The sequence below is a fragment of the Plasmodium relictum genome (assembly GCF_900005765.1).
Source record: "Plasmodium relictum strain SGS1 genome assembly, chromosome: 9".
In the NCBI taxonomy this organism is placed as follows: domain Eukaryota; phylum Apicomplexa; class Aconoidasida; order Haemosporida; family Plasmodiidae; genus Plasmodium; species Plasmodium relictum.
Window position 1 is genome coordinate 1,262,303 of NC_041687.1, and position 27,225 is coordinate 1,289,527.

Genomic DNA, 27,225 nt, shown 5'->3' on the forward strand with positions numbered 1-27,225 from the left:
TAAATATAAAAAAAAATTTTAAATGAAAATTATAAATTTTACAAAAAACGAAAATGCTTAATTATGTAAATAAAGCATTATTATTTTTATTTTCTTTGTTATTATATTTTTTTTTTTTTTTTTGTTTTAATATTTGGAATCATAAAACTTTTTTAAGATGATATATTAAATATAAATAATTTTTAGTCTTTTTTTTTGTATTAATGTTTCTTTATATGCATATATAAATTTTTCTATTTTTTAAATTTTCAATTATAAATATATATGAAAATAATATAGGACGTAGTGTACTTTCTATTATTTTTTTTTTTTTTTTTGTATTTAAGTAATTTTATTAATTATATAAAATATTTTTTTATGTGGAATATTTTTTTTTTTAAATATTAATATATAAATGTTTAAAATAAAAAAGAAAATTACTTAAAAAAATGAACAAAAATTATGAATTTGATTTTTATCAAAAAGTAATGAAAAAGAGATTAAATGATTATGAAACTCATTCAGATGTTTCATGTAAAATTGGGTATAGTGACTCTGAATCTGAAGGAGTTGTTTCAATAAAAGAAGCACCTTATTATGCCTATAATCATAACTTAAAAAATTTTAAAAAAGAAAAATTAGAAAAACCAATGTGGAAAAGTTTTCATGATATTGAAGAAACTGCAAAAAGTTCGCATTCAGAAGATGAATATATAAAAAATGATGAATCAGAAAAAGAGATTGGATCCCCTAGATTTGGTAATTCATCTGAAGAAGATGAAAAAGAAAAAATAGAGGAAACAGAAGAAAAAGAATATAAGCGTTTACATAAAAGTACTGAGAATTTATATATATTTGATGATATAAATGAAGATGTTAAAACTCTAGAAGAGAATGAATCATTAGAAAATTTTACACAGAATAATATTTCTAGTAATATTAATTATAACTTCAGAGAAGAATTAACAAATAATATGTATAATAATTTAAGTGTGTTTAGAAGCATAAAAGATAATTATGATGATGCTACTAAACATTTTCTTAAACCAAAAACTTTTAAAGATATGAATGGTTTGTATTATGATATTAACGATGAAAAAGTTGATATTGATACTTTAAAAAAAGAACACGAAAGACTAAAACAAGTAAATAAATTAAATAAATTAGGAAATATGAAACAAGATTATTTTGCAAATAATTCTTTTTATAATAATGAAGACGTAGAAAATATGAATATTCAAAATAAAAATAAATTTAAAAATACAAAACATAAAAAATTAAAAGGAAAAGAAATTAAAAATTCTGTTTCATTAATTAATAAAATATCTGATGAATGTGATGAAATTAATCTGAATGAAAAGATTAATTTCATAAATAATAACATATATGAGCAAGGAATGATAGATTATAGACGAGGCAAAATAAAAAAAAAGACAACATTAAAAAAAATAAAAAATAATACAGATAAAAAGTACGATAATGCAAAAGAGAAAAAAAGAATAAGTAATGAATCATACAGAAATGGAGAAAAAAATGAAAAAAAAGATGAAGGTGAAGATGAATGCAATACATACAAGGACAAAGAGGAATTATGTAAAGAAGAACTACATTTAAGTAAAGAGGAAGAGGAAAGGGTAGAGGAGGAAGAAGTTGAGGATGAAGAGGAAAAGGAAGTAGAGGAGGAAGAAGAAGAGGAAGAAGTTGAGGAAGAAGAGGAAGATGAAGGAGTAGAGGAGGAAGGAGAAGAGGAAAAGGAAGTAGAGGAGGAAGAAGAGGAAGATGAAGGAGTAGAGGAGGAAGGAGAAGAGGAAAAGGAAGAAGTAGAGGAAGAAGAAGAAGAAGAGGAAGAAGAAGAAGAAGAAGAAGAAGAGGAAGAAGAGGAAGAAGAAGAAGAAGAAGAAGAAGAAGAAGAAGAAAGGAAAGAGTTTGATGAAGATATGTATGCAAAGCAAGATGAATGTGAATATGAAGAAAATGAAATTAATAACAAAAGTGATAATAATATTAATCAAAGAGTCGATAATTATATGTATAATAAAAATAATGACAAAGATAAAAAAGAAAATGAATTTTTAGGAAAATTGAAAAATGAATCTAGTAAAAAACAAAAATTTTCAAAAAGGAACAATAAAGAAAATGATACAAATAACTTTTACATTAATAGTCAAAAAAAAAATAGAAATATGAGAAAAGAGAAAATATTTAAAAAACAAATTTCCTCTGAAAAAGGAAATAATAATAAAAATAAAAAAAAGGAAGTTATAAATTATAAAAAGAAATATTTCAAAATCAATGAAAATTCTAACAATGACTTTAATAATAAAAAAAAAGACGCCAATTATAAAATTAGTGATGACATACATAATAATAACAAAAAAATAAATGCTTATGTAGAAAAAGATGATGACTCATTGAATGAATATATTGCGAAAGAAATAAATTTTGAGTGGTGGAAAACTGATGAAAAGATTAACGATTTTCAAAATGAAAACTTGAAAAATAATGATAATGATATAAATGGAAAACTAAATATTATATGTGACGTTAAAAAATCTGAAAATGAAAATTTAGAAAAAGAAAAAATATTAAATCGTTATGAAATACCAAAAGATATTTCATATTACGCGGAAAAATATCAAAAGAATAAGGAGGGAAAAGAAAAATATAATGAAAATATGCACAAAGAAGTTCATGAAGAAATAAATATAAACAAAACAGTTAATGAGTGTAAAAAAGCAAATGGTAATGTTGTTTTGCATAACGATATAAGTGAAAATTCTAATTTTTGTAAAAATTATGATTCTATTAGAAGTAAAAACGATTTTAATAATATAAATTTAAATAATAATATTTTTATAAACAGTAAAAAAGATATATATAATAAAGATATAAATAACAATAGTGATACGGAATTGAATGGAACAAGTGAAAATCTGAATATAGATAGTTTTAATATTAAAAATAGAACTAAACTATTATCTAACATACAAAATGAAATGCTAAAGGATAGTTGTAATATAGAAATGATTCAGAAATATCCATATAACGATTTAGGTGCCTTAAAAAATTACAATTCAGCTAATGAATTTTATTCACACAATATTAGAACAGAAATGTGTGGGAAGTATGAAAACAATACAAAATTAAATGATTCGTACATTTCAATAGGTACAAATATTCCATTCAATGATAAACTGAAAATTAATGATATAAATCATTCAAATAATGAAAACGTATTATTTAACTCATTTGTGAACAGTGATAATATAAATAAAGGAAATGAATTTTTTTCTAATCACAAGAACTGTTTAGACAGAAAAAGTTGTATAGGTGAGGATAGTAGTATATCTAATATTTATGATAAAATAAATCTTTATAATGAAAAGTTTAATGAAGAAATTTTAAATAAAAATAGAGAAAATTATATTAAGAATAATCTTAATGAGAATGAAAGAAAATATGATATAAATAAATATTTTGAAAAGAAAGAAAAAGAAAAGGAAAAAATAATAGAAGACGAAGAAGAAAAAAATAAAAAAATAAATTTTTTTTTAAATTATTTAAAAAGTATTAATTTGAGCTCAATAAATGAGATTTTAGAATATTTTGTTGAGAATGAAAAAAATATTACAAAAAGAAAAGATATGATGGAAATAACTTCGTTAAAAAAAGAGAATCAAAATCAAAAAATAAAATTTGAAGAATGTGCAAATGATCTCTTGAAAAACGACCAAAATACTCAGACGGTGGATAAAAATTTTAGAAATGAAGAAATACAAACTAAAAATGCAAGAAAAATAGAAAATTTTATACAAACAGATATAAAAGATATCAATACTGATCTATATATTAAAAAAGATATGTTAAGCAAAAAAACAAGTATAGATTCTGTTTTTTTTAAAAATTTAAGTAAAGATATGGATTCTTTTAATAGTGAAGGTAAAGAAAAAAAAGTTGATAATTCTAAAAACAATTTAAATTTTGAATCAAAGAATGATTTATGTTCTGATACAAAAAATAATTTAAGTATAGACGAATATAATGAAGTGAAAAAAATACATGATTTGAAAGAAAAAATTTTAGAAAAAATTAAATCATGTCATGATAATTTTAGTGAGAGCAATGACGAAACAGCTATATTAATGCTAAAAGATAAATATGAATATACAAATAATAATCATAGTTATTTCAATAAAATAGATGATACAAATCTAAGTGCAAATTCTAAAAAAAAGAAGAGAACTATTAGTGTAACAACTGTTGAAACAGCTGAGTCTTTGAAATCATTTGAAAAGGAAATGCTTTTATTAAAATCACATAATGAAAGATTAAGAAGAAGAATTGAAAAATTATATAACGAAAAAGAAAAAATAAAAAATGATTACATAAAAATTGAAAAATTGAAAGAAAGTCAGGATAACTTATTTTTAGCTACAGAAAGACATATTGAAAAACTACATGAGGAATTAAATAATATGTCAAAAGAAAATGAAAATATGAAAAACGATTTAAAAAAAAAAAATATAAAAATAATAGCTCTAGAGTCTCAAATAGATAAAAACGAATTTTCCTTATCAAGCAATAATACACATAAAAAAGATGAACTCACTTATATTGATTTAAATAATAAATTAGAAGAGTTTAAATGTCAAATTCCAGATAAAAAAAAAGTGAAAGAGCAAATAAATTTATTGCAAACGCAATTGCATATTTTAAAAGATGAAATTAAAAAAGCAGAATCTTTAAAATTAGAAAATGAAGAGCTAAAGAAATTATTAAATAAAAAAAATTCTGCTATTGATGAATATGAACACATAATAATGAAATTAGAGAAAAATGTGGACAATTTAAATGAACAAAATATTCATTTGTGCAAAGAAAATTCTAATTTAAACGAGAATAATGCGAAATTGAAAGAAGGAAATATTATATTATCTAATAATGGTGAAAATATGGATACTAATCAAATGAATGAAATGTTATTAACTGGAAATAAGAAGAATATACATTCAGATAAAATTAACCTTCTAAAAAGTAATATAAAGGAGAAAGAAAATCAAATAAGAGATTTAGAAAGAAGTGTTGATGAATTAAAGGAGGAAAATTTTCATTTAAATGAAGAAATTTTAAATTTAAAAGAAAATAATATTAAATTAAAAAAAATAAGTCTTTTATCGAATAAAAGAAATGATATACGCAATAGTAATGAAAATGTAGGTATGATGCAAGAAGAAGCTGAAAAAGTATATTTAGACAAAATAAATATATTAAAAAATAATTTAGAGGAAAAGAAAAAGAAAATAAATTTGCTAAATACTTTATTAAAAACATCAAATAATCAGACAATCCAATTAAATGATAAAATTAAAAATATAATAAAGGAAAACAAAAAATTACAAAAAAAATATGAAAAATGTCTTAATTATTTGGAAAAACTAAAAATAAAATATGATGAACAGATTTTAAGGAAAAATAAACAATCAGACATTTCATTGGATGAATTAAAAAATCATAACCATAATAATGCTGATTACGAATCAACTAAATCAAATGAAGAAAATTCTGAAAATTTATGTTTGAAAAATAACAAAGAGGAGATAATTTTCTTAAATAAAAGAGAAGAAAAAGAATTCAAAGATTTAAGTAGTGAATATGATTATGAAGAGAAAGATAGCCAAGATGATAAAGAAGAATACGATGAAGAACATGAGAAGGAATACGAGGAAGAAATAGATGATTATAGTGAAGGTAGCATAGAATATCAAGATAAAGAAACTTCTGAAGAAGAAGAAAAAATTACAAATGTTAAAGAAAAAAGTATTAATGATACTATAACAAAAGAAATTAAAAAAAAAATTATAAAAAAATGTTCAAGCAATATAAGCCATGCCGAAGAGGATACGTGTAATATGACTTATGATAAAAGCACGTGTAGTTTCGATAATAGAAATAATATGGGGAAAAATATTTATAAAAAAAGTAAAATAAAAAGAATAATTAAAACAAATGATAAACCAAATTTTAAAGAACAAAGTTTTATAAAAGATACTGAAAATGGTTATAATAGCAATGCAAATAAAATTTCCATGATAAAAAAAAATAAAAGAGGGGCATGCAAAATATTAAAATATGATGGTTCACAATATGAAAAGAATAATTCTCTAAAAAATGAAAAGAAAAATATTTATGAGAATTTATTGGATAATGAAAATGAATATGTTAACATAAATAATATTTTTGAAATTGAGAATGTAACACAAGATATACAAAGTATGTTTTATAAGAAGAAATGTTCTAATGAGAAAATAGATAATATAGTCATAAATAATAACTTAAATGATGAAATTGTAAACAATTTTAGTAATAATTTAGCAAACGAAAAACGCAATACATTAAATCAAAGTGTACTTTATAGAAATAAGGGGGAACAATATTACCAAATAAAAAGTGAAAAATTTACACATAACGATCAGAGTCATATAAATAATAATAAAAATAATTTGAATACCAATATTATTAATGATAGGATTTCAAATTTAGAAAATATAAATTATGCATCAAATGAAATGAATTTAAAGAATTTGGAAAAATTATATATATCAAATAAAATAAGAGTATTCAATAATAATGCAAATAATTATATAGAAAAGAAAAAACAAATAGATGAATTTTGTAACGAGAGAAGTTTACATAATAATAACATTCATCAAAAAAATAGCAAAATGTCCTTTTTGAGTTATGATACAAATAATGTAACAGTAGGTGGAAATGAAAACAATATTTATAATGAATTATACAATAAAAATATTATGAATAATATAAGCAACATAAATAAAATGAATACTTTGAGCAATGTGAATAATATTAATAACATGAATAATATGAATAATATTGACAATATTATTAACATGAATGATATTAATAATATAGATAATATTGACAATATTAATAGTATAAATAATATTAATAGTATGAATAATATTGGCAATATTAATAGTATGAATAATATTAATAATATGAATAATATTAATAGTATGAATAATATTAATAGCACGAATAACACAAATAATATGAGTAATATGAACACTTCAAATATTGTAGATAATTTAATAAAGAGTAATTCAAGCAATTTAAGAAACTCATTTATAAATAATTTAGATGATAAAATAGTACAATCACAAATTGAAAATAATAACGTAAGTAAATTTTCATTAAATAATAATGAAGGGAATTTTAAAAACATTAATGCAAATAGTTTAAAAAGTAATGAATGCATAAATGGCATTAAAAAAATAGAAAGTGAAGATTCTAATAAAATTCACAAATTAAGTAATGAAAATAACATATCTATTTTTAACAGTGAATTCAAAAATAATACTTTTGAAAAATTGAACTCTAATTCATATGATAATAAAAATGAAACATATTACAAGAGAGAAGGAATGAAAGAAATTCATATTCTCGAAAATAGTAATATAATTGAAAGTAGCACTAATAATATATATGGAATTGAAAAACGTGACAATTTAAATAAAGAAGAGAATAAAAAAGGAGAAGCTTGGATTATTGATTTAAAAAATAATGAAATATTTCCATATATAAAATTGAAAAATACATTATTAGAAGAAGAGAAATCAAAAAAAAGTAATAAAAAAAAAGGCATTCATGATAAAAATAATAAGAAGAAAAACATATTTGATAAAAATAGTTGCCATAAAAAAAGTAAAAATTATAAGTCATTTTTACAAAAAAAATATATAAGAACCCCATATATTAGGAATAATGATAAATTAAATTTATTAGTAAATAGTATTTCTAAATTGGTTAAAAGCAAAATAGAAGAAGAATTACATAACAAGAAATTATCAAAAGATATATCAAATTTAGACATAACTAAAATAAAAAAAGGAAATAGTTCTAAAAATAACATACATAAATGTTATAATAATAAAAGACAAGAAACAAAGATGATTTTAAGTGATTCAATATCATTATCTTCTGGGACTTTTAATAATACACTTGAAACAATAGAAGATGATAACAGTGACAACAATTCTCAAAAATTTTTAAAAAATATAAAAGAAAATATATATGGACATAATGCTGATGATAATAATGTAGATAAAAATGAAATAAGTTATGCAAATATAAAAAATAAGGATTATGCTTATGCTAATAGGAGTAATGTGAGTAATTTTATTCCTAATGAAAAAAATAATTTTCTTTTTTGTGAAAAAAGCAAATCTATTGTAAATAACGGAAACTATTTAAGTGATGATATATTGTTAAACACTTTTCTATTAAATCAAAATTACGTAAATGAAATTGAAGATGTTAATCAAAATATTATAGTTAATAATAAATTTTCTTCACAAAATGCACTAAATAAGTTAGGGGGTTCACTTATTAATCAAAATTTAAATAATAATTTAGAGAATGGGCAATTAACTAATAACGTGAATTACTATAATTTTGGTCATTCTAATAATAGTTATAATAAATTAAATTTATTAAATGAAAATATAAATATAAATAATAATAATAATAATAATCATAACATAGTAAATGATTTAGACATTAATATAAGTAATAGCATAAATAATAATATTATTGGTAATATAATAAATAATGATTTAAAAATTGACCTAGAGAATAATAAAGATAAAAATATAATGAATAATTTTAATAATGATGTAATGAATAATGATTTAAATGATGATTCTGCAAGAAATATTCGTGCTGTTAATCCATTAATGTTCTCTAATAATATAAGTAATAACAATAATAGTAATACCATTTCTGAGATTAATAAATTAAATAATTCTTATTTGTTTGATATTAATGCTTTGAAACAAAAAGAATATTCTCCAAGTTATAATAATGCATTTTTAAATTATAACTTGTTAGACAGAGAAAATATAAATATAACAAATAATGAAAATATTATAAATAATGATTTAAATAAGAATAATATTAGTAATAATATATTTAATGAAATACAACAAGATGCTAAAGTGTATGAAAAAAATAATATAAATAAAAAATCAAGCAATCATATTTTTAAAGAAAATAGAATAAACAACAAAGAGAGTATATTAAAAAATAGTATGAAAAAGTCTAATTCAATGAACATTAAAAAAAATGAAACAAACAAAAGTTTGACTAATGGATGTACTGAATTAAGACCAAAAATGAGTACACAAATATTTAATTATTCGGGAAATAAAAAAAATGGATTAAGAGATATGTCAACTTATGCAGATAAAGTTTTAGAAGATATGAAATCTCTTATTCCTTTCAATGCTAACAATTTAATTAATAAAACAAATAAAAGTAATAAAAAAGGATGTGAGATAAAAAAAATATTAAATAATAATAATAATAATTTAAGGCTACACAATGAAAGTGAATCAAATATATTAAACAAAAATATTGGAAAATCAGATGATTTTAATAAAAACACTATTTTAAATAATAGTACTACTGATAATTTGGTCACAAATTATAACAGAATCAAAGGAAAATCTGAAAAAAGTATGGAAGATTTAAAGAATAAAAAAAAAAAGAAAATTGATCATGCAAAAGAAAATTTTCTTAATAATTCAGTTAACGGCACAAAAAAGGTAGATAATTCAAATTGCAATAAGAAAAAAAAATGCGAAGAAGCTACATCGAATATCATTAATAAAAATAAAAAAAATATTTTAAATGGAAACACTTCAAGTGATACATATATCAATCAAAATTTAAACTTTTTAAATGAAAATAACAATAATTTTACTATGTTAGATATAGATTTAAATAAAAATGGAGATATCAATTTTGATGATTCAAGTAACCTTCACTATAATTCACTTAAATATCAAAATAACTTAAAAGAAACTAAGTTAAATAACTGTCTAAGTAATGCAAGTAATATATTTAACAGCTCAAATATAATTCAGGGTACTGTACAAGATCCTTTGTGTTTTAATAGAAGAGAAAAAAGCAATATATTTCAATCGCAAGCACGTAAGTCTTTGACTAGCTTTAGAGAATCTTTAAAAAAACAAGGAATTTTGTGATAAAAATAAAAGTATGATTATTATATAAAATATATTTTAACTATTTTATAATTTTATATTTGCATTATAAATTTTCATTATTTTTTGTATTTTATACTATTCCCATAAAGTAATTTTGTTAAAATATCCATTTATATATGTATATATATATAGCTTATATCTTCTGAATGAAAAATACAAAATTTTTTTTTTGAATTATTAGACATAAATTTTAAAAATAAACTTAAATTTTTTTTTTTTTGTAGTTTTACAAAATTTGTTTATTTTAATACTTTTTTTTGTGAATTTTCTTTTTGCAAATATTTATATATAATATTCAATTTAAATATATTTGTGTTTATATATAGAAATTTTTACATATTAATACAATTTTTTTTTTTTTTTGTAATTTTTAATATGAAGAAAAAAATTAATAAGCAATAATAATAAGATTAAAACTGTAAATAGTTACGTAGTTTAATTTCAAAATATTATTCCATTTATTTATTTTACTTTTTTTTTTTTATTTCGCAAAGAATAGTTCATGTATAATATTTGCACAAAAATAATATAAAAAATTATAGCACTAAAAAAAAAAATAAAAAAATTTGCATTTTATAAAAATTAAAATTAAAAAGAATAATGGAATAAACATTTTTTTTAATAAATAGGAAATTAAATTTTTATGAATATAATTTTATTGATACAGAAAACAAATTTATAAATTCTAATAGAAAAATAAATGTTTTTGTTTTAAAAAATTTTTTTTTTTCAAGTATAGAATATTAAGTATGAAAACAAAAATAGAATTAAAATTTTTGGGTGGCTTAGAAAGTTATTTAGCAAACAAGTCAAAAAACCATGTATCATTTGAAATAGAATCTGAAGAATTTAATTTTGAAAATTTAATAGCATATGTGAGAAATAATATAATAGTAGAAAGAAAGGATGTTTTTTCTGATTATGTAACTACAAATAATGATACAAAAATGTGCAAAGTGTTAGTTGACAATACTGAATATTCTAATTTTAATTTAAATGATAAAGCAAAAATAAAACCGGGGATTATTGTTTTAGTTAATGAATATGATTGGGAGATTTTAGATACCTATTCTTACAAAATTCAGAATAATGATAAAATATGCTTTTTATCAACATTGCATGGTGGTTAGAAAAGGAAAATATAGCAATGAATAAAAAGAAATAATGAAACATTTAAATGCATATATAGTACTTAAAAATAATTTAATTCTTATTTTTTACAAAGTTAATATATTATTCTGAAGTAAATTTATTATATGTATATTTTTAAAAATATTTAGAATTTTTCATATTGCTTATATAATATTTTATACATAATAAAATTATCTTTTCATTTTTTAAAAAAATAAATATATATAAATTTAATATTTTATGAAATAAATGGCATAAAATAACAAAAAATGATATATGATAAAATATAGAAATATAGTTTAATTAAAAAAGAAATAAAACAGAGAAAGACAATTTACAAGAAACTTTCTTTTATCATAAAAAAAGAAAATATATATATAATTATTTAGAAATTTACATATTTTTGTATGTTTTTGTTTATTTATTTTTTTTTTCTTAATATTCTATAATGAATTATATTATAAAAAATAAATTTTTTAAATGCTTTTTACAAAGTATAATTTTTGAAGATTAATCTGCATGCAATACAATGTACAAATTTATTTGTTTCAGGCTTTTTTTTTTTTATACATATACATACCTGTATTAATTTTAAAAATATATATGTAAAATATTTAAAAATAAAACTATAAAGATTTTCTGCATAAAAAAATACGTGCATATTTTTTTTAGAATAGTATAAATTTCCAATTCTCCAATTTTTTCATAAGTAGAAAAAGTATATAATACATTATCAGGTTGTGTAAGAATTATAAAAAAAGATAGAAATTTTTTTTTTCTTTTTTTTTATTTAATGCTGTTTTTAATCTCTTATTCTAAATGAAAATTTTTAATTACATATGTGGGCGTCCGTTAAGTGGTGGTGTTGCTCCTTTAATATACAACCCAGTTCGTAAATGGTTAATTATTTTAATGATGCTGTATATATGTTTATCTATTTTATCTTATGGTATATTCTTATTTCCAAAAGCGTCTGATTTACAATGCTCTGCTTTAATTAATTCATTATTTAATTTCTCTTTATCCATAGGTGAAAAAATATGATATTAATTTTTTTTTTTTTTATGTATAAAAATTATATATATTTTATTTCTTAATTTATAAAATGCTAATAAATCTTTTGTTTGATTTTTTTCTTTTAAGGAGCATCAAATATTATGGCTCCTTATTTTTCTATAATAAGCTGTAGAGAATGGGGAACAGAGCATGAATGGGCATTAGTAGCATTAGTGTCAGCTGTCATGGCAATAATTGATGTCGGTTCTAGTTGTTATGGCATTTATGTTTTGTATACTATAATTGATGTTATATTTGTAAACATTTCAAGTATACACGATGATTGTAATTCTTATAAAGCTGTGCTTTTTTTTTCAGCCAATTCTTTTTTAGTAGCTCTTCACTTAATTGTTGCTATAGTTTGCACTGTTGTCTTTTTTTTGCTTATGGCAGGTATTGATAAACAATTACATGATATTAGAAACACTGTTTAAAAATATTCCTTTTTTTATTTCAATAAGTCTAAAAATTTCATTTTAATATTTTTTTTTTTAAATATTATTAAAATATAATAACTATACACCTGTTATTTTTTAATTAAATATTATTTTGTAAATTAGCTATAAAAAAAAAAATTCCATCGTTATAATTTTTCCTATTTTTTATATAATTTTTTTCAATTTTTATAATTTATTATAATATTATTATATTTATTTTATTTTACTTTTTTTATTATTTAAATTTAAAAAAAAAAAATAATAAAACATAATTTAATTCTTCTATACACACAAAATTATAAAATGTTTAGATAGAAATTCATATATCTTTCTTTTCTTCGTATTCTGTATCTTTCATAATAAGTACTAATCCAGAAATTATAAGTGTTAGTCCTACTAACCAAAAAAAATTTCTTTTTTCATTAAAAAATATTATACCAAACATAGCACTTAAAAGAAAATTAAATGAAAAGTTTAATACAGTTGAGAAAAAAGCAGAATAATGCCTCATTAATAAGAGGTAGTACTTAATCATTAAAATATTAAAAAAAAAAAATAAAAAAAAATAAATGATCCTTAATAAAATTTGAATGATAAAATCTTCATTAATTACATCAAAATTATTTTTTAAAAATGATAAATCAGATGCTTTCTTAAAAAATACAGAAGCTAATGTTCCACATATACTACTAGTAAATGAATTAATAATGTTGGAATTATATATTTTATATATATATTTTTTAACTTTCATTTTTATTTTCTGTTAAACTAAAAAAAAAAAAAAAAGTTAAAAAGGAAATAAGTTAAAATATAGTGAAACGAATAGACATGAACTTTAAAAAAAAAAAAAAAAAAGTTATATGAATTATTTACAAAAAATAGGGTTGTCTTTAATGTTTCAAATAAATTAAAATAAAAATTAAAAATTATATTTTTTTTATTATAGTATAAGCTTATTGGGCTTGGAAATCGTTTGGTATGAGCTTGTACTGCATTAATTTCTTCAAATGGTTTCTTTGAGAACTTTGGTTTTGCTGATATTCTATCTTTAAATACGTACACAAATTCATCTAATCACATTAAAATAAAAAAGTTGGTATATAAAAATGTTTTCATATCATTTTACACATAAATATATATACAAATATGTATAGTTATTTAATTTTTAAGGTAATAAAAAAGAAAAATAGCATGTTACACATAATAAACTCATACATATACAGAATTTTTAAATAATAATAATAAAAAAAATATGCTATAATAATTTTCAAAAAATGTGTTTTAAAATAAGATTAGAAAAAAATTAAAAAAAAAATTATTCTTTATTATAAATATATTTTAGTTTTATAAAAGTATTATATAATAATTTTATATTAGGCATAATAATATCTTTTTAAAGTCAATTTTTAATAATATCAAAATATATAATATTATAATATATATATTTTTATATTAAAATGTTTAATTTTGAACCAATTTCTTCTTGTTTTAACGAAACAAGCAGTTCAGCCAATTCTTGAACCTTTCTGCTTTGAATTTTTTTATTCATTTCATTAAAAATACTCTATTTTTTAAAGAAATCAATTTTATTAAAAAAAAATTTAAAAGAGGGAGAAAAGAAAAAAAAAAAAAATAACACATATATTCAATGAAATTTAAGTAAATTATTAAATGTATAAATTCAATAAAATTTTAAACAAAGTACTATGTATATTCAATATAAATTTAAACAAAATTCTTAAAAGGGAAAATTTTGTGACATAACAATTTAAAAAGAAAGGGAATAAAAAAAAAAAAAAAGAGAAAAATAAAGGTATTTAAAAAAAAAATAAAAAAAATTAAAAAAAAAAATGACGGATGAATGTGATATTAAGATGCCAAAGAAAAAAATATAAGTACCAAAAAAAAAAAAAAGAAAAACATGTGCACGAGAAAAAAAGATAAATTAAAAAGTAAAATAAATAAATGTATATATATATAATATATTTCATATCATACTTATAAAAATTATGTATCGGATGTACTATTTTAAAATAAATAAAATGAGAATAATATATTAGTTTTATGAATTATTCATAAAATACTAATAAAATGTGTATATGAAATACTTTACAAACAAAAAACAGAAATATATTTTTAAAACACAAAAATTCCTATGATTAAATATAAAATATTCTAAGATTTTATAGAACTAAAATAAAATTTACAAATAATTTATAAAAATATTTATACAGTGACTTTATTTTACTTTATTTCTATTTTATTTTAATGTATTATTTCTTTTTTTCATATCCGAAAAAATTATAAATCTGATTCCATATTATCAACGTTAACATAATACAAATCTTTATTAGATGATTTTTTATTATGTAAGGCATTTATATTATGAGCTCTTGTTAAAGCACCAAATTTTCTATTTTCAAAATGATGGGCTCCTAAAAAGTGTTGTCTTTTAAGTTTTTTATTAAGTATATAGTTTCTATTATGTGAAATTTTGGAATTATTAGATGAATCAACTTCTTTTTTATCAGAGATAATAAAGCAATTAACATCTTTGTAAATGACTCTAACTGTTGTGTGTGGTTTAAAAGTAAATCTATTTTTAAATTGTTGTAACAAAAAATTTTTAAGCGTTTCCGAAACATTAATTTTACCTGGAATTCCATTACTTTCCATGAGATTACCTGTTAATACATCAATTCCCCAGAGATCATATCTCAGACGGCCAGACCCAATGACACCTCCTACACATGAACCATAATGTAATCCTATTCTCATATTTAAATTAGGAATATATAATTTTTCTCTTATTTCCTTAATAATCCTTATCATTGAATAAGCCATTTCTAAAACTCTTTCAGTACCATCAGCAGGATCATAATCTTGATTATCTTCAGTTACTGGTTCACTTATTGCTACGTAAGCATCACCTATTGTACATAATTTATATAAACCATATTTTGTACTATCGTTATCAAATTTTGCAAACAGCTTTTGTAACAATGTTAAAACTTCAGATGCATCAACTCCATTTGCCCATGATGTAAAACCACATATATCAGCGAACAGAAATGTTAACCTATCATGTGTATATGCCAATTTTAATTTATCTTGCTGAAATTCTTCTAATACATGTTTAGGAAGCATATCATTTAATAGTTCCGTTGCCCTATTTTCTGTCCTCTTTGCACTTTCATTGGCATAAAAAGTTCTTCTATCAATTGATTCTTTACAGTAAGTTGATATTAAATTAAATGCGACATACCACGGTATTAATAGAACTGTTGAATCAGTCGTTATTGTTGTAACAACACTTGTTGCTATAAATGTTAAAGACATTGTAATAAATAACAAATCAACTAATATGCATGTTTGAAATAACATTCCTGTATTATGATGCAATATAACTAAATAAAAAAAAAATTCAATAGTATCATTTGTCATCCAAATAGTATAAGAAGATGTTTGATCTGCTTCTGATATGGCCCATAAATATGCTATAGAAAAAACACATGCTGCTGATATAAATAATAAATTTAAGAAAAATATCATCCATTTAATGTTTAATAGAGAGGAAACTTCCGGCCTAGTTCTATAATGAAATAATAACCAAAGCATAAATCCAAAAAAGGTATAAACAGATCTTACTGACCAATATGCAAAATAATTAATTTGCAATGTTTGTGTTGTCCTTTTATGATCAACAAATACTATAGAAACCGTACTTGAAATTAACGTTTGCATTACAAAAGTAACCAAAAAAATTATAAGTGCTTGCTCAATTGTATTTATATTTGATTTGTTACTATAAAAATGTGCTCTATATTTAGCCTCTAAATTTTTATCACTAAATTTCAAAAATAACCATTCACTATTTAATCCAATTAAGCTTTTTGTTTTTTTTTTATTATCTCTTCTATATAAATTATCATTTTTTTTATTATCCTTCTTAAAATAAGCATATATATTTGAAAAATACAGTAAAATTTTTGAGAAGTTAAATATCTTTTTCTTAGAATTTTCATTTTTTCCTTCATCTTCTTTTTTAGCATCCTTTCTTTTATCTTTTAAATAATTTCTTCTTATATTACTTAACTTTTTATGATAATTTACATGGTTTGCATGATTATAGTTAACACAATTATTTGGAGTGCAATAGCTTTCGCTACAATTGTTACACTTCTGAGTACAAAGATAAATATTTTTATAATATTCTTCATTATTATCATGAAGTTCTTTTCTCAAATATAGAAGATTACTAATATTTTTTCTATTATTATTTTCTATTTCCTCCTGATCCTCTATTTTTTTTTCATTTTCACCATCTTTTTTGATCAAGTTTTCATTCAAATAATAAATAGAATCATTTAATGATAATTTATTTATGCCAACTTCTAAATCTTTTATTTCATCAAAGCCCTTTGTATTTTCAAGACATTGATTAAAATTTGTTGTAGAATCATTATTTAGTCCAGAATTTAAAAAGCTCATATTAAAGAAATCCTTTTGTTTTAGTTGATAGCCTACTGCTGTACCAATTTTAAGTTTCCTCAGTTTTATAATTTCATAGTAATGAGTATTAACATCTTTTATATATTCATTAGGAAGATCATGTAATGATAAATCTTTAAGATTTATATAACCATTATTTGTTTCATTATTGGAAGCATCATAATTGCACACATCATTATTATTAATGGTATCATTTAAATTATACTCATTATTTTGACTTTTTCTATTGGAATAGTAACCTAAAATATTTTGAGTTTTGTCATAATTTAATTTACTACTTAAGTCATTATCTTCATAAAAATCAGATAAAAATAGATTCTTACTTTCTACATTTTCTCCCAAAAATGGATAGTTTAGTCCAATAACAGATGTTAATAAGTAGGTAGTCATAGTTCCTTTTCCTTTAATTTCTGTTTCCTTTTTTTCATATATTAATGTTTTATCATCTTTAACTAAATTATATGTTGCTTCTGACATATGAATGTAGTCTGGTTTTCCAGTAGTTTTCATTCTTGATGCAGTATTAACAGTATCACCAAAAAGAGCATATTGGGGCTTCTTAGAACCAACAACTCCAGCAATAATCCTTCCTGAATGAATACCTATTTTAACCCTAATCCTTGTTGGCCTACTATCTGATCCTTTTCCTTTATTTACATCGTTTAAATCATTGTTATTATCTTGGTTTTTAATATCACTATACTCATAAGAATCAATTTTCTTTAACATATGCTTTGTTTTTTCATATTTAATATGACTACTTACCTGAAGAATAGATAAAGCAAAATCAATGGAATCATGAGCATCTTCTTGGCCTTTATCATCTTTATTAGAATTATCCTCCTTTTTTACTAAACCACATGCAGCTAAATATGTTTCAAAAACGGTTTCAATTTTTGTACAATTAAATTGCTCTGTACATTTATCAAAACATAAAAACAGCCTATCCAATACTTCTACAAGTCTAGTAGGCTCAATGCTTGCAACAATGTTTTGAAAGTCATGTATATCACAAAATATAATGCTAACTGTGTTAATTTCTTCTGCTTTTAATGAAACAGGTATACCTTCTTCATTTAAATCTGAATATATCATTTCATCAACAACAAAAGGAGGAAGCATAGTATTTAATATTTCTCTTTGTTTTCTTCTAGATGACTCTACTGAATATTCTAATAAAAAATTCTTTCTTTGATTATATTCAAGTCGATATCCTACAAAACCAACAAAAACATCAACACCAATAAATAAAGGAATATAGTGAGCTAAACCCTTTTTATCTAAAAAGTGATCTCCTTTATATCTAATAATGAAAAGACTTAAAAAAATAATATTACATAACACCGCATTAACAAAAGGTAATCTTAAAATAACAAATGTATATAATGGAAACAACACGGCTTGAAAAACTCCATCTATGTGTGTTATTGAATAACTCACAACATGATGAGTTATTATTAATATTACCACTGCACTAATAATTTTGTTAAAGTTTTCTATAAAAATATGAGGAAAAAAAGTCGTAACTGTTGCAGATAATAAAACTACTTCTAATAATAAAGATAAAATTAATATAAATAAATCAGTAGATGCATCAGATGATATATTCCATGTTTCACTTAAAGTAGATTCTAATTTCCATACATACAAAAAAAAAACTCCTAATAAGATAAAAATAAAGCGATACCAAGGTATGAAAGTTTTGTAAAACTTATTTTTCTTATGTATTTGAAACCCTGATTCTAACTGCATATCTTTAAATGCTAATGTAAACCTGTTAATTAAATGACTAACCTTAACGATTTCTTTTTGTGTATTTTCATTTTTCTTTTTATTATTATTTGAGCTTTCAGCACTGGTATAGGAAAATTCAGAAAGAGATTCATTATCATAAAATTCAGATCTATTTTGTATTATGTGATAATTTCTTGTATTAACATATAATGCATCAGGTATATTTTCCATACGTTCATTATTTTTAAAAAATATATGTTCATCATTAATTCTAAATCTTTTTCCCTGAGGTAATAAATCTACTAAAAAAGTATTTTTTAATGGGTTTAAGCAGTTCTTCATTTCAATCATTAAAGAATCGTCAATTCTAGAATTTGATTCTTTAATATCTTTAATTCTAGAAATATTACTAAAATTATCATTCATACAATAATCTTTTTCATTAAAAATTTCATCATTATCTTTTAAATCAGTCTTATATTCTGTTATGGAACTATTAACTAAGCTTTTTTCCTCACTTTTAATATATTTGTTTTCATCATCTTTATTAAAGATGTTATTCTTATTTAATAAGCCAGTATTACTTTGATTTCTTCTAGATGCCATACAACTAATTATTTTTTCATTCTCATTTTCTTTCTTTTTTTCTATATTTTGCATGTCTCCTTTTATCTTTTCATCTTTTTTCATAGTATTTTTTATATCTTTACTTTTATCTCTTTCATTTTTTTTACCTTTTCTGTGATCGCTCTTATTTTTTCTATCTTTATTTTTATCTCTTTCATTTTTCACATCTTTTTTTCCTTCATCTTTTGTGTATTCTTTCATTTTTCTTCTTTCTTTATCTACTGTATATGCTTTTTTTAAATGTCTTTTTTTCTCTTGTGTAATTTTTTCCCCTATTTCTTGCTTTTTAATCCTTTTTTCTTTGTCTGTAACTTTTTCATTATTAACTATTTTTTCTTTATTATTTAGTTCTTTCATATATATTGACTTTTCCATAGAATGAGAAGCTTGTTCTGATAAAATAAATTTTGCTCCTTTAGGTTTTTGTTCTTCATCTAAATCATTTTTATATTCTAAATCAACACTGGATTTATTTATGTCGCTAATCCTTGAATTTTTTGATTGATTAAACCATTTTGAAAAAGATGTGCTTTTAAAAGATTGTTGATCTTTATTATAATATTTAGTGCTTTTTTTAAAAGCGCTTTCTAGAGAAGTATGTTTTCTTGTAATTTTAAGATGATACTCTTTATTTTTTTTCCTTATAAATTTACATTTAAATTTTTTACCAAATTTCTTTAATAATTTTCTTTTACTCGATGGGAAAAATACATATTTATATTTATTATGCTTCTCTTGATATTGCTCATATAACCAATGATTAACAACATTATAAATATTAGGAAAAAATATAGCTTTCGTAAAATTAATAAAAATATAAGAAATAATGCATGTAGTAAACCAAAGAATTAAGAGAATATATAATGGCCCCCACAAAAAAGCTTGTCTAAATATCTCCCTTATATATTCATTAGAAGCATAAGCAATACAAATAAAAATTATTGATGGGAAAAAAACAAAAAGAAAACCACCAAATAAAGTAATAACAATAGAAGGTGACCACAAAGATCCTTCCAAAAAAAGACGAAGAATAGAAATCAATAAACTCCCCAAAAAGCAAACGGTACCATATGTATTTATTGTAATAACTTCTCCATTGTACAAATGAGAACTTTCTTTAAGTGCTGCATATGCAAAAAAAAATACAACCATAGAATAAAATATGGCTTCAACTATCCATGGTAAAAATTTTAGGCTATTCATATTATACTTTCTTCTACTCAATGCATAAAATAAAGGAATATTATATAATATATCATAATTTAAATTATGCTGTAAGAAAATATAATATATAATAGGTATAAATACCCAAAAAATATTAAATAATGTATATAAGTCAGGGTATATCTGTATACAGCTCCAGGAAGCATAAGCTTGATAAAAAAAAATAGGTAAAACAACAGTTATATTTTTGAAAAAATTCCAATATAAAATTATACTTATAGTATATAAATGTTTAGAACCATATATAAATAGTAATTTTCTTAAGTAACAAAACTTCTTTATGCAATAATCTGAATATCCTGCTGATATAATACATTTAGAAGTCATTATACTTATTCCTATGTTAGCTTCTTGAATCATAGCAATATCATTTGCTCCATCTCCTATAGCTAATGTATTTGGTGTTGGATATAGTCGATTTTTTATTAATCGAACTATGAATGCCTTTTGTTTTGCTGTTATTCGGCAAGCTATAACCACATCAGAACTACATGCCATATTTAAAAAATGAGTTTGTAAATCACTATGATTTAAAAAAGTTTGCAAATTTTTTCCAGTTATTAATAAACATAAATTTTCATGAGGTTTTTTCTCTTCTTTTTCCATATGAAATAACTCATACAATGCCATTCCTTCTCTTTTTAATTTTTTGCTGTTACTATTATCTAACACAGCATGGAATATTTTCGTATGGGGATTTAAAAACTTGCATAAAAATGCTATATGTAAAGAATATTCTACATTATCTCCTGTTAACATCCATATTCTAATACCAGATTGATTTAATATTTCTACTGTTTTAGTTACTTTTTTTTGTAATCTATCTTTAATCCCTGTTATACCTAAATAAATTAAATCATTCTCTACTTCTTCAGCAACATCCTCTAATCTTTGCTCTCTATTATAAATAGATAAGCAGGAGTCATCATACATTCTTTTATATTTAATAGTTTCTTCTTCGTTTAGATATTTAAATGCGAATACCATTGATCTTAATCCTTGCACAGAAAATTTTCTTAACTGCTTTTCTAATTCTCTATACCTTTCCTTCATTTTATAATGCTCAGTTTTTGTATAGAAATCTTTTTCTATATTATTATTTACATCATCATAATCCTTTCTTATACCGAACTCATCTGAATAATTATAATTAATTTTCTGATTATCATATTCTTTATTTTCATTCATCCTGGATTTTAAGGAAAAGTTTTTTATATTTTTAAGACTTGAAGATTTAGTTTTTTCTGATTCTTCTATTCTGGAATTTTTATTTTTTAGCTTAATTTTATTTTCTCTTTTTTTCTTCCTTTTATTCTTTCTTCTTTCTAAAAATCTGCTATATTTTAAATTTAATAAAGGTAAAACAGAAGCATCAGAACCTTTTACGTATAAAATAGATCCTGTATTCATATTTTCCGGCTTTACAACAATTGACATTCTTCCTCTTCTATTAGTGAACTCGTTAATTCCAATAATAGTCCATTTATAAAAGTGCCCATCTATTTCTATGCACATAGTATTTTTGTTTCTTAATACAAGTCTGTAACCTAAATAACTGGAGGTATATATTAAGCATTCTTCATCTAATGAACTCGATTGATATTTTATAGCATCTAAATATGCATTAGATTCTGTTACATTGTTGTCTATGTGTTTAGTATCTTTTTTTTTATCTAATTCACATTCAAATTTTCCATAGTTTTTTCCTATTTTTTTTGGAGATTTTTCATCGCATTCTATATTGCTTTGTTCACTTAAAGATAATATGTTATAATAATTTTTTTCATTTAAATAACGAGATTCACTTCTTTGCCTTTTATTATTGCTTTTAGTGCATATAAAACTATTAGAAAATGATGATTTCTCTTTTGATATTTGCTTAAAGGAAACTGCACTATGCCTTTTCACTGAAAACAAAGAACCATCTTTTTCATTATTCATTTTCGATAATTGATTTTTATTTGATTTTATATTTAAGTATTTTTTCCATCCATTTGCCTCATTTTTCTCTATTTCTTTACAAATCTCTGCATTTTTACAAGAGGTAGAATTTTTTTTTTTTCTATAATTTTTATCAAAAAACTTTGATTTCATCTTATTTTTTTTGTTATTCCTATTTTTTAAATTAACCATAGAACTGTGATAATATAAATTTTTTGTATTTTCATTTGTTTTCATTTTACTAGTTCTCATTTTTTGTATATCTTCATAGTTATCAATTTTTTCACCAAAAATTTTTTTTTTTGTTGTTTTAATACCTTGATCAAAAATGTATTCATTGAATTGATGAAAATTTATATCATTTTTGCTTCTATTTAAGTCATTAGAATATTGTTTTGGATTATTAATCCTGTCCATATTATTAGAAATACCCTTGGAACTTCTTGAAGGAAAGTGTATTGAATGCTTATTCCTTATATACTCAAATTGAATAAAAGGTGTAACAGCATTACATAAAGTTATACATTTAAAAAATTCATCTATATAATAACTTCTCCAATTATTTGCGTTTAAATCATCGTATATTCTTTTATCATTAAAATCGCATCTAGATTTTATGGAATCTGAGTTCATATTTATCCTAAAATTTTTAGGTTTTACAAATTTTTGTTGCATTATGTAATTTTGGTAACTTGTATCAAAAAAATAGAAATCATTATTTGATTCTTCCACATTCTCATCTTTATAATAAACTTTTTGTTCCCATTTGTTTTCATCTTTTAAGTTATTCAAATGAACATAATAGTTTTTTTCTGTATTTTCAGAAAATGCTTTATTGCTATTTATATCATTATTTATTTCAAAATTATCGAAATTAGAAGATGAATAAAAATTAGATGAATTAAAATCATCTGAAAAAGAGGAATATGTTGACGATAAAGATGAGGATATAGTTAAAGAATTTTGTAAGGATGGGTATTTATTAAAAGTATTACCATTTTTATAACCAAATTTTTTATTTTTATAATTCCATGAAGAGCTTGATTTATAAATAAGACAATTTTTATTATTATCATTAATGCTTTCTTTGTCAAAATCATTATTATTAATTTTGTCATAATTGACTTCTTTAATTTGATTTTCTTGAGTGGAACCCTTGTTATATTCATGTTCGCTCTTATCTGTAATGAATTCTTTTTTATGATCATCTTTTTCTCTCCTTCCATTTATTTCATGAGTTCCTAAATAATACTTATTAGTATGTGCGGCAAATGATATTTTTTTTGATGATGCATCTTCTGAATTTTTTTTTTTATCAGTATCATTATTATAACAATGTTTCTTATTATATGTAGAAAATTTATTTCCATAATTTTTAATTTTTTTAATTTTATTTTTATTTCCATATGTTCTTCCTCCTATAGAGCACATGTTAAAAGACATATCATTATTTGTTAAGGTACCTGTTTTATCTGTAAATATAAAATCAACATTTCCCAAATCTCCATGCATATTAGAATTTAAGCAAATCCCCCATCCACAATCATCATCATTTATTACAGATTTTTTTTCAGATATATCATATTTATTTGTTGCATTTTTTCTTTCTAATCGGCTTATACTATGAAATGTACCGTTTTCGTGTTTTTTTTTATGTAAAAACGGAAAAATTATATTAAATATATTTTTTTTCTTTTTATGAAAATCTTTATTATTTATGAGAATACCCTTATTATTACCTTTATTTATATTATATGTTATTTTCCTATTTTTATATTCTTTTTCTTTTATATAACTATCATTTTCTTTTATATTCTTTTTTTCTTCATATTCTTTAGAAAGCACGTCATTCTTATCAGATTCATTGAAACAAGAGTTATAGGCAGATAAATTCCTTACAGAATTTATGTTATCATATTTTTCTTGACTGCATGTAATAATATTATCAGTTGATTTGGAGTTCACTTTTACACTTTCTTTTTTAAAAATATTTCTTATATTATCTAAAAGGCTATTCTTTTTGTTTTTTAGAATATGATCACTTTCCCCAACAGAGCTCCTATTATAAACAGTATTTGTTTGTAAATTGGAACATTTGGAATTGTTTTCATTAAGAAAATAATTTTTAATTGTTTTTAATTTATCAAAATTACTTATGAAACTTTTTCTTTTATCAGAATTTGCTTCTGTATTAGTAGATGAGTGCTTACTTTTAGGAAAATTTCTACTAAAATTGTTTAAAAAAAGTGTATATTTTCTAAAAAAATTATATGATTTCTTCATTCTTAAATCTACAATTTCATTTTCATCGTTGATAGATGGTTCTGATGATTCATCTTCAAAAGTACTAATACGATTGTCATTTTCTATTAATAAACTTTGTAAGATTGAAATTAAGTCTACAGTAATTAAAATACTAATAGGAATAATGTTTGAATATAATAGGATATATTTTATAATTGATTCAAATAAATTATCTTTCACAGTTATTAAAAAAAAATGAGAGCCATTTTTAAATTTATCATCTTCTGTCCATTTGCATAATACTGATATAAAAACGCAAATAAATGTAAAAAATATAGCAATAATGGTATATAAATTTAATTCTTTGTTAACGTATCCTAACTTATAAGAATTTTTTAAAGTATTTTTCATAATTTTAGTATCAATTCCCGTGTATATTACAACACCAAAAATATAGTCTGTATTCTTTATATGAGAACCTTTAAAAACAACATTGTTAATTGATAAAGAGGTAGCGCGAGGATGAGCATCTAACTTTAATGACCCGTTAAATGATTCCATATTACTATCAGGCTTTTCACAAATTATTCTACCTTTTATGTTACATATTCCATATATAGATGTTTCATTTCTAGTTTCATTAACACAGTATTTTTTATTTAAATTTGTTTCTCCACTTAATAGAGAAGTCTCAATATAAACTAATCCATCAGTATTATTACAACTTAATAAAATTATGTCTGCTGGAACTTCTTCATTTTCTATTAATCGAACTATATTACCAACAGTTAAATCCATCCATCGAACTGCTTTTAATTGAGAATTATGGCCATCTATAATATGACATAACCTATTATTTATTTGATAATCTATATTAGATCTTCTCGAATCTTCATATATATTTTTTATAATAGATATACACATAAAGAATACCAATAAAAATATTGATGAGTGTTTTGAATAATACGTATAATTAGTCAAGCTTTGATAAGTAGGTATGAATTCTAATATAGATATTAATAAAAACCAAATATTAGGTAAACGTAATAATTGTTCATATAAACTCTTAAATATAAAAGAATATGTACTATATTTACTGGATGATACTTTATTGGAAGGAAAGCTAATTAATTCATCTGTATCGGTTGGGTTAATTTGAATTTTTCTAAAATGCCATAATGGCTGATTATTTGCATCTTTATATAATTTTTGTTTCTTTTCTATCCATGCTGCTTCTGCCGTTGTGAAGTCATTTTGATTATTTTCATTGAAATTATAATTTTTCATATTTAGATTGTTAGTAAATAGTTTTCCAGAATATTTCACTTTATAATGATTATTAGTTTTCTCTTGCTTATTTTTTTTTTCTGACATTATTTTTATTCCAATAATTCTAAATAATTAACCATAATCTACTAAGAACTATCATATTCATATAAATATATATATATTTATATACATATATGTTTATACTTCCTTCTTTATATATTTATTTGTCTATGCACATATTTATGTGTATAATTATTTATATATACAATATACATATGTAGCAACATACTTATATGCACGTTTATACATTAATGTATACAAATTTTTAATTTTAACAATTTAAAATAAAAAGGTAATGAGAAGAAAAGAAAAATATATTGCATATAATGTAAATATATCACAAAAAAAAATATATAAATAAATATATATTTATTTAAAATCGTTTTTAAAAAAAGAAATATATGAATGTAAAGAACAAATATGTATGTCTATTTATAGAAACAGATACATAAAAATTTTATTAAACATTTTTTAATAATAAAATAAAAAAATTTATTTTATTTGTAAATAGTAATTAAACAAGAATGGATACAAAAAATTTGTTATTTATATTAGTTTTTTGGAATAAGGAAGGATTTTACTAATAAAAGATATTTTTTTTTTTTAATATATTAACACGTCTTAAAATAAATTGTATGTATAAAAGATGCATTTTTTCTTTTTTTTTTTTTCTTTAGATTATGTATTTAAAAAAAAAATTTTTAAAATGAAAGAAATATTAAAAAAAAAAAAAAGAGTAATATTTAAAAAAAAAACTAAAATAAAATTTTATGTATAAAAAAGATAATAAAATTTAGAGATGCTAAAAAAGATAAAAAAAAAAAAGGAAAAAAGGGAAAAAAATTAAAAAAAAAAATATGAAAATTTTGCATGTAAGCAATAGTATTTTTTCGGAGTATTTAAAAATATCAATATTAATAAATCAT

General features: G+C 21.3%; 5 protein-coding genes across 5 annotated transcripts; 3 read left to right on the forward strand and 2 right to left on the reverse strand.

The window, feature by feature from the left end:
- Positions 1–428: 428 nt before the first annotated feature.
- On the forward strand, positions 429–10,043 carry PRELSG_0935700 (conserved Plasmodium protein, unknown function; the record flags this gene model as incomplete). Its single annotated transcript, XM_028676805.1, has 1 exon — positions 429–10,043. The coding sequence occupies one exon, from the start codon at positions 429–431 to the stop codon at positions 10,041–10,043; it is 9,615 nt and encodes a 3,204-aa protein (XP_028533257.1).
- A 770-nt stretch (positions 10,044–10,813) lies between these two features.
- PRELSG_0935800 (ubiquitin related modifier, putative) lies at positions 10,814–11,194 on the forward strand (the record flags this gene model as incomplete). The annotated part of the gene is made up of 1 exon (XM_028676806.1): positions 10,814–11,194. The coding sequence occupies one exon, from the start codon at positions 10,814–10,816 to the stop codon at positions 11,192–11,194; it is 381 nt and encodes a 126-aa protein (XP_028533258.1).
- An 820-nt stretch (positions 11,195–12,014) lies between these two features.
- PRELSG_0935900 (conserved Plasmodium protein, unknown function) lies at positions 12,015–12,685 on the forward strand (the record flags this gene model as incomplete). The annotated part of the gene is made up of 2 exons (XM_028676807.1): positions 12,015–12,225; positions 12,339–12,685. The coding sequence occupies 2 exons, from the start codon at positions 12,015–12,017 to the stop codon at positions 12,683–12,685; spliced, it is 558 nt and encodes a 185-aa protein (XP_028533259.1).
- Positions 12,686–13,007: 322 nt separating this feature from the next.
- On the reverse strand, positions 13,008–13,439 carry PRELSG_0936000 (conserved Plasmodium protein, unknown function; the record flags this gene model as incomplete). Its single annotated transcript, XM_028676808.1, has 1 exon — positions 13,008–13,439. One exon carries the CDS (start codon positions 13,437–13,439, stop codon positions 13,008–13,010), a length of 432 nt encoding a protein of 143 aa, XP_028533260.1.
- A 1,550-nt stretch (positions 13,440–14,989) lies between these two features.
- GCalpha (guanylyl cyclase, putative) lies at positions 14,990–26,344 on the reverse strand (the record flags this gene model as incomplete). The annotated part of the gene is made up of 1 exon (XM_028676809.1): positions 14,990–26,344. One exon carries the CDS (start codon positions 26,342–26,344, stop codon positions 14,990–14,992), a length of 11,355 nt encoding a protein of 3,784 aa, XP_028533261.1.
- Between the last annotated feature and the right edge of the window lie 881 nt (positions 26,345–27,225).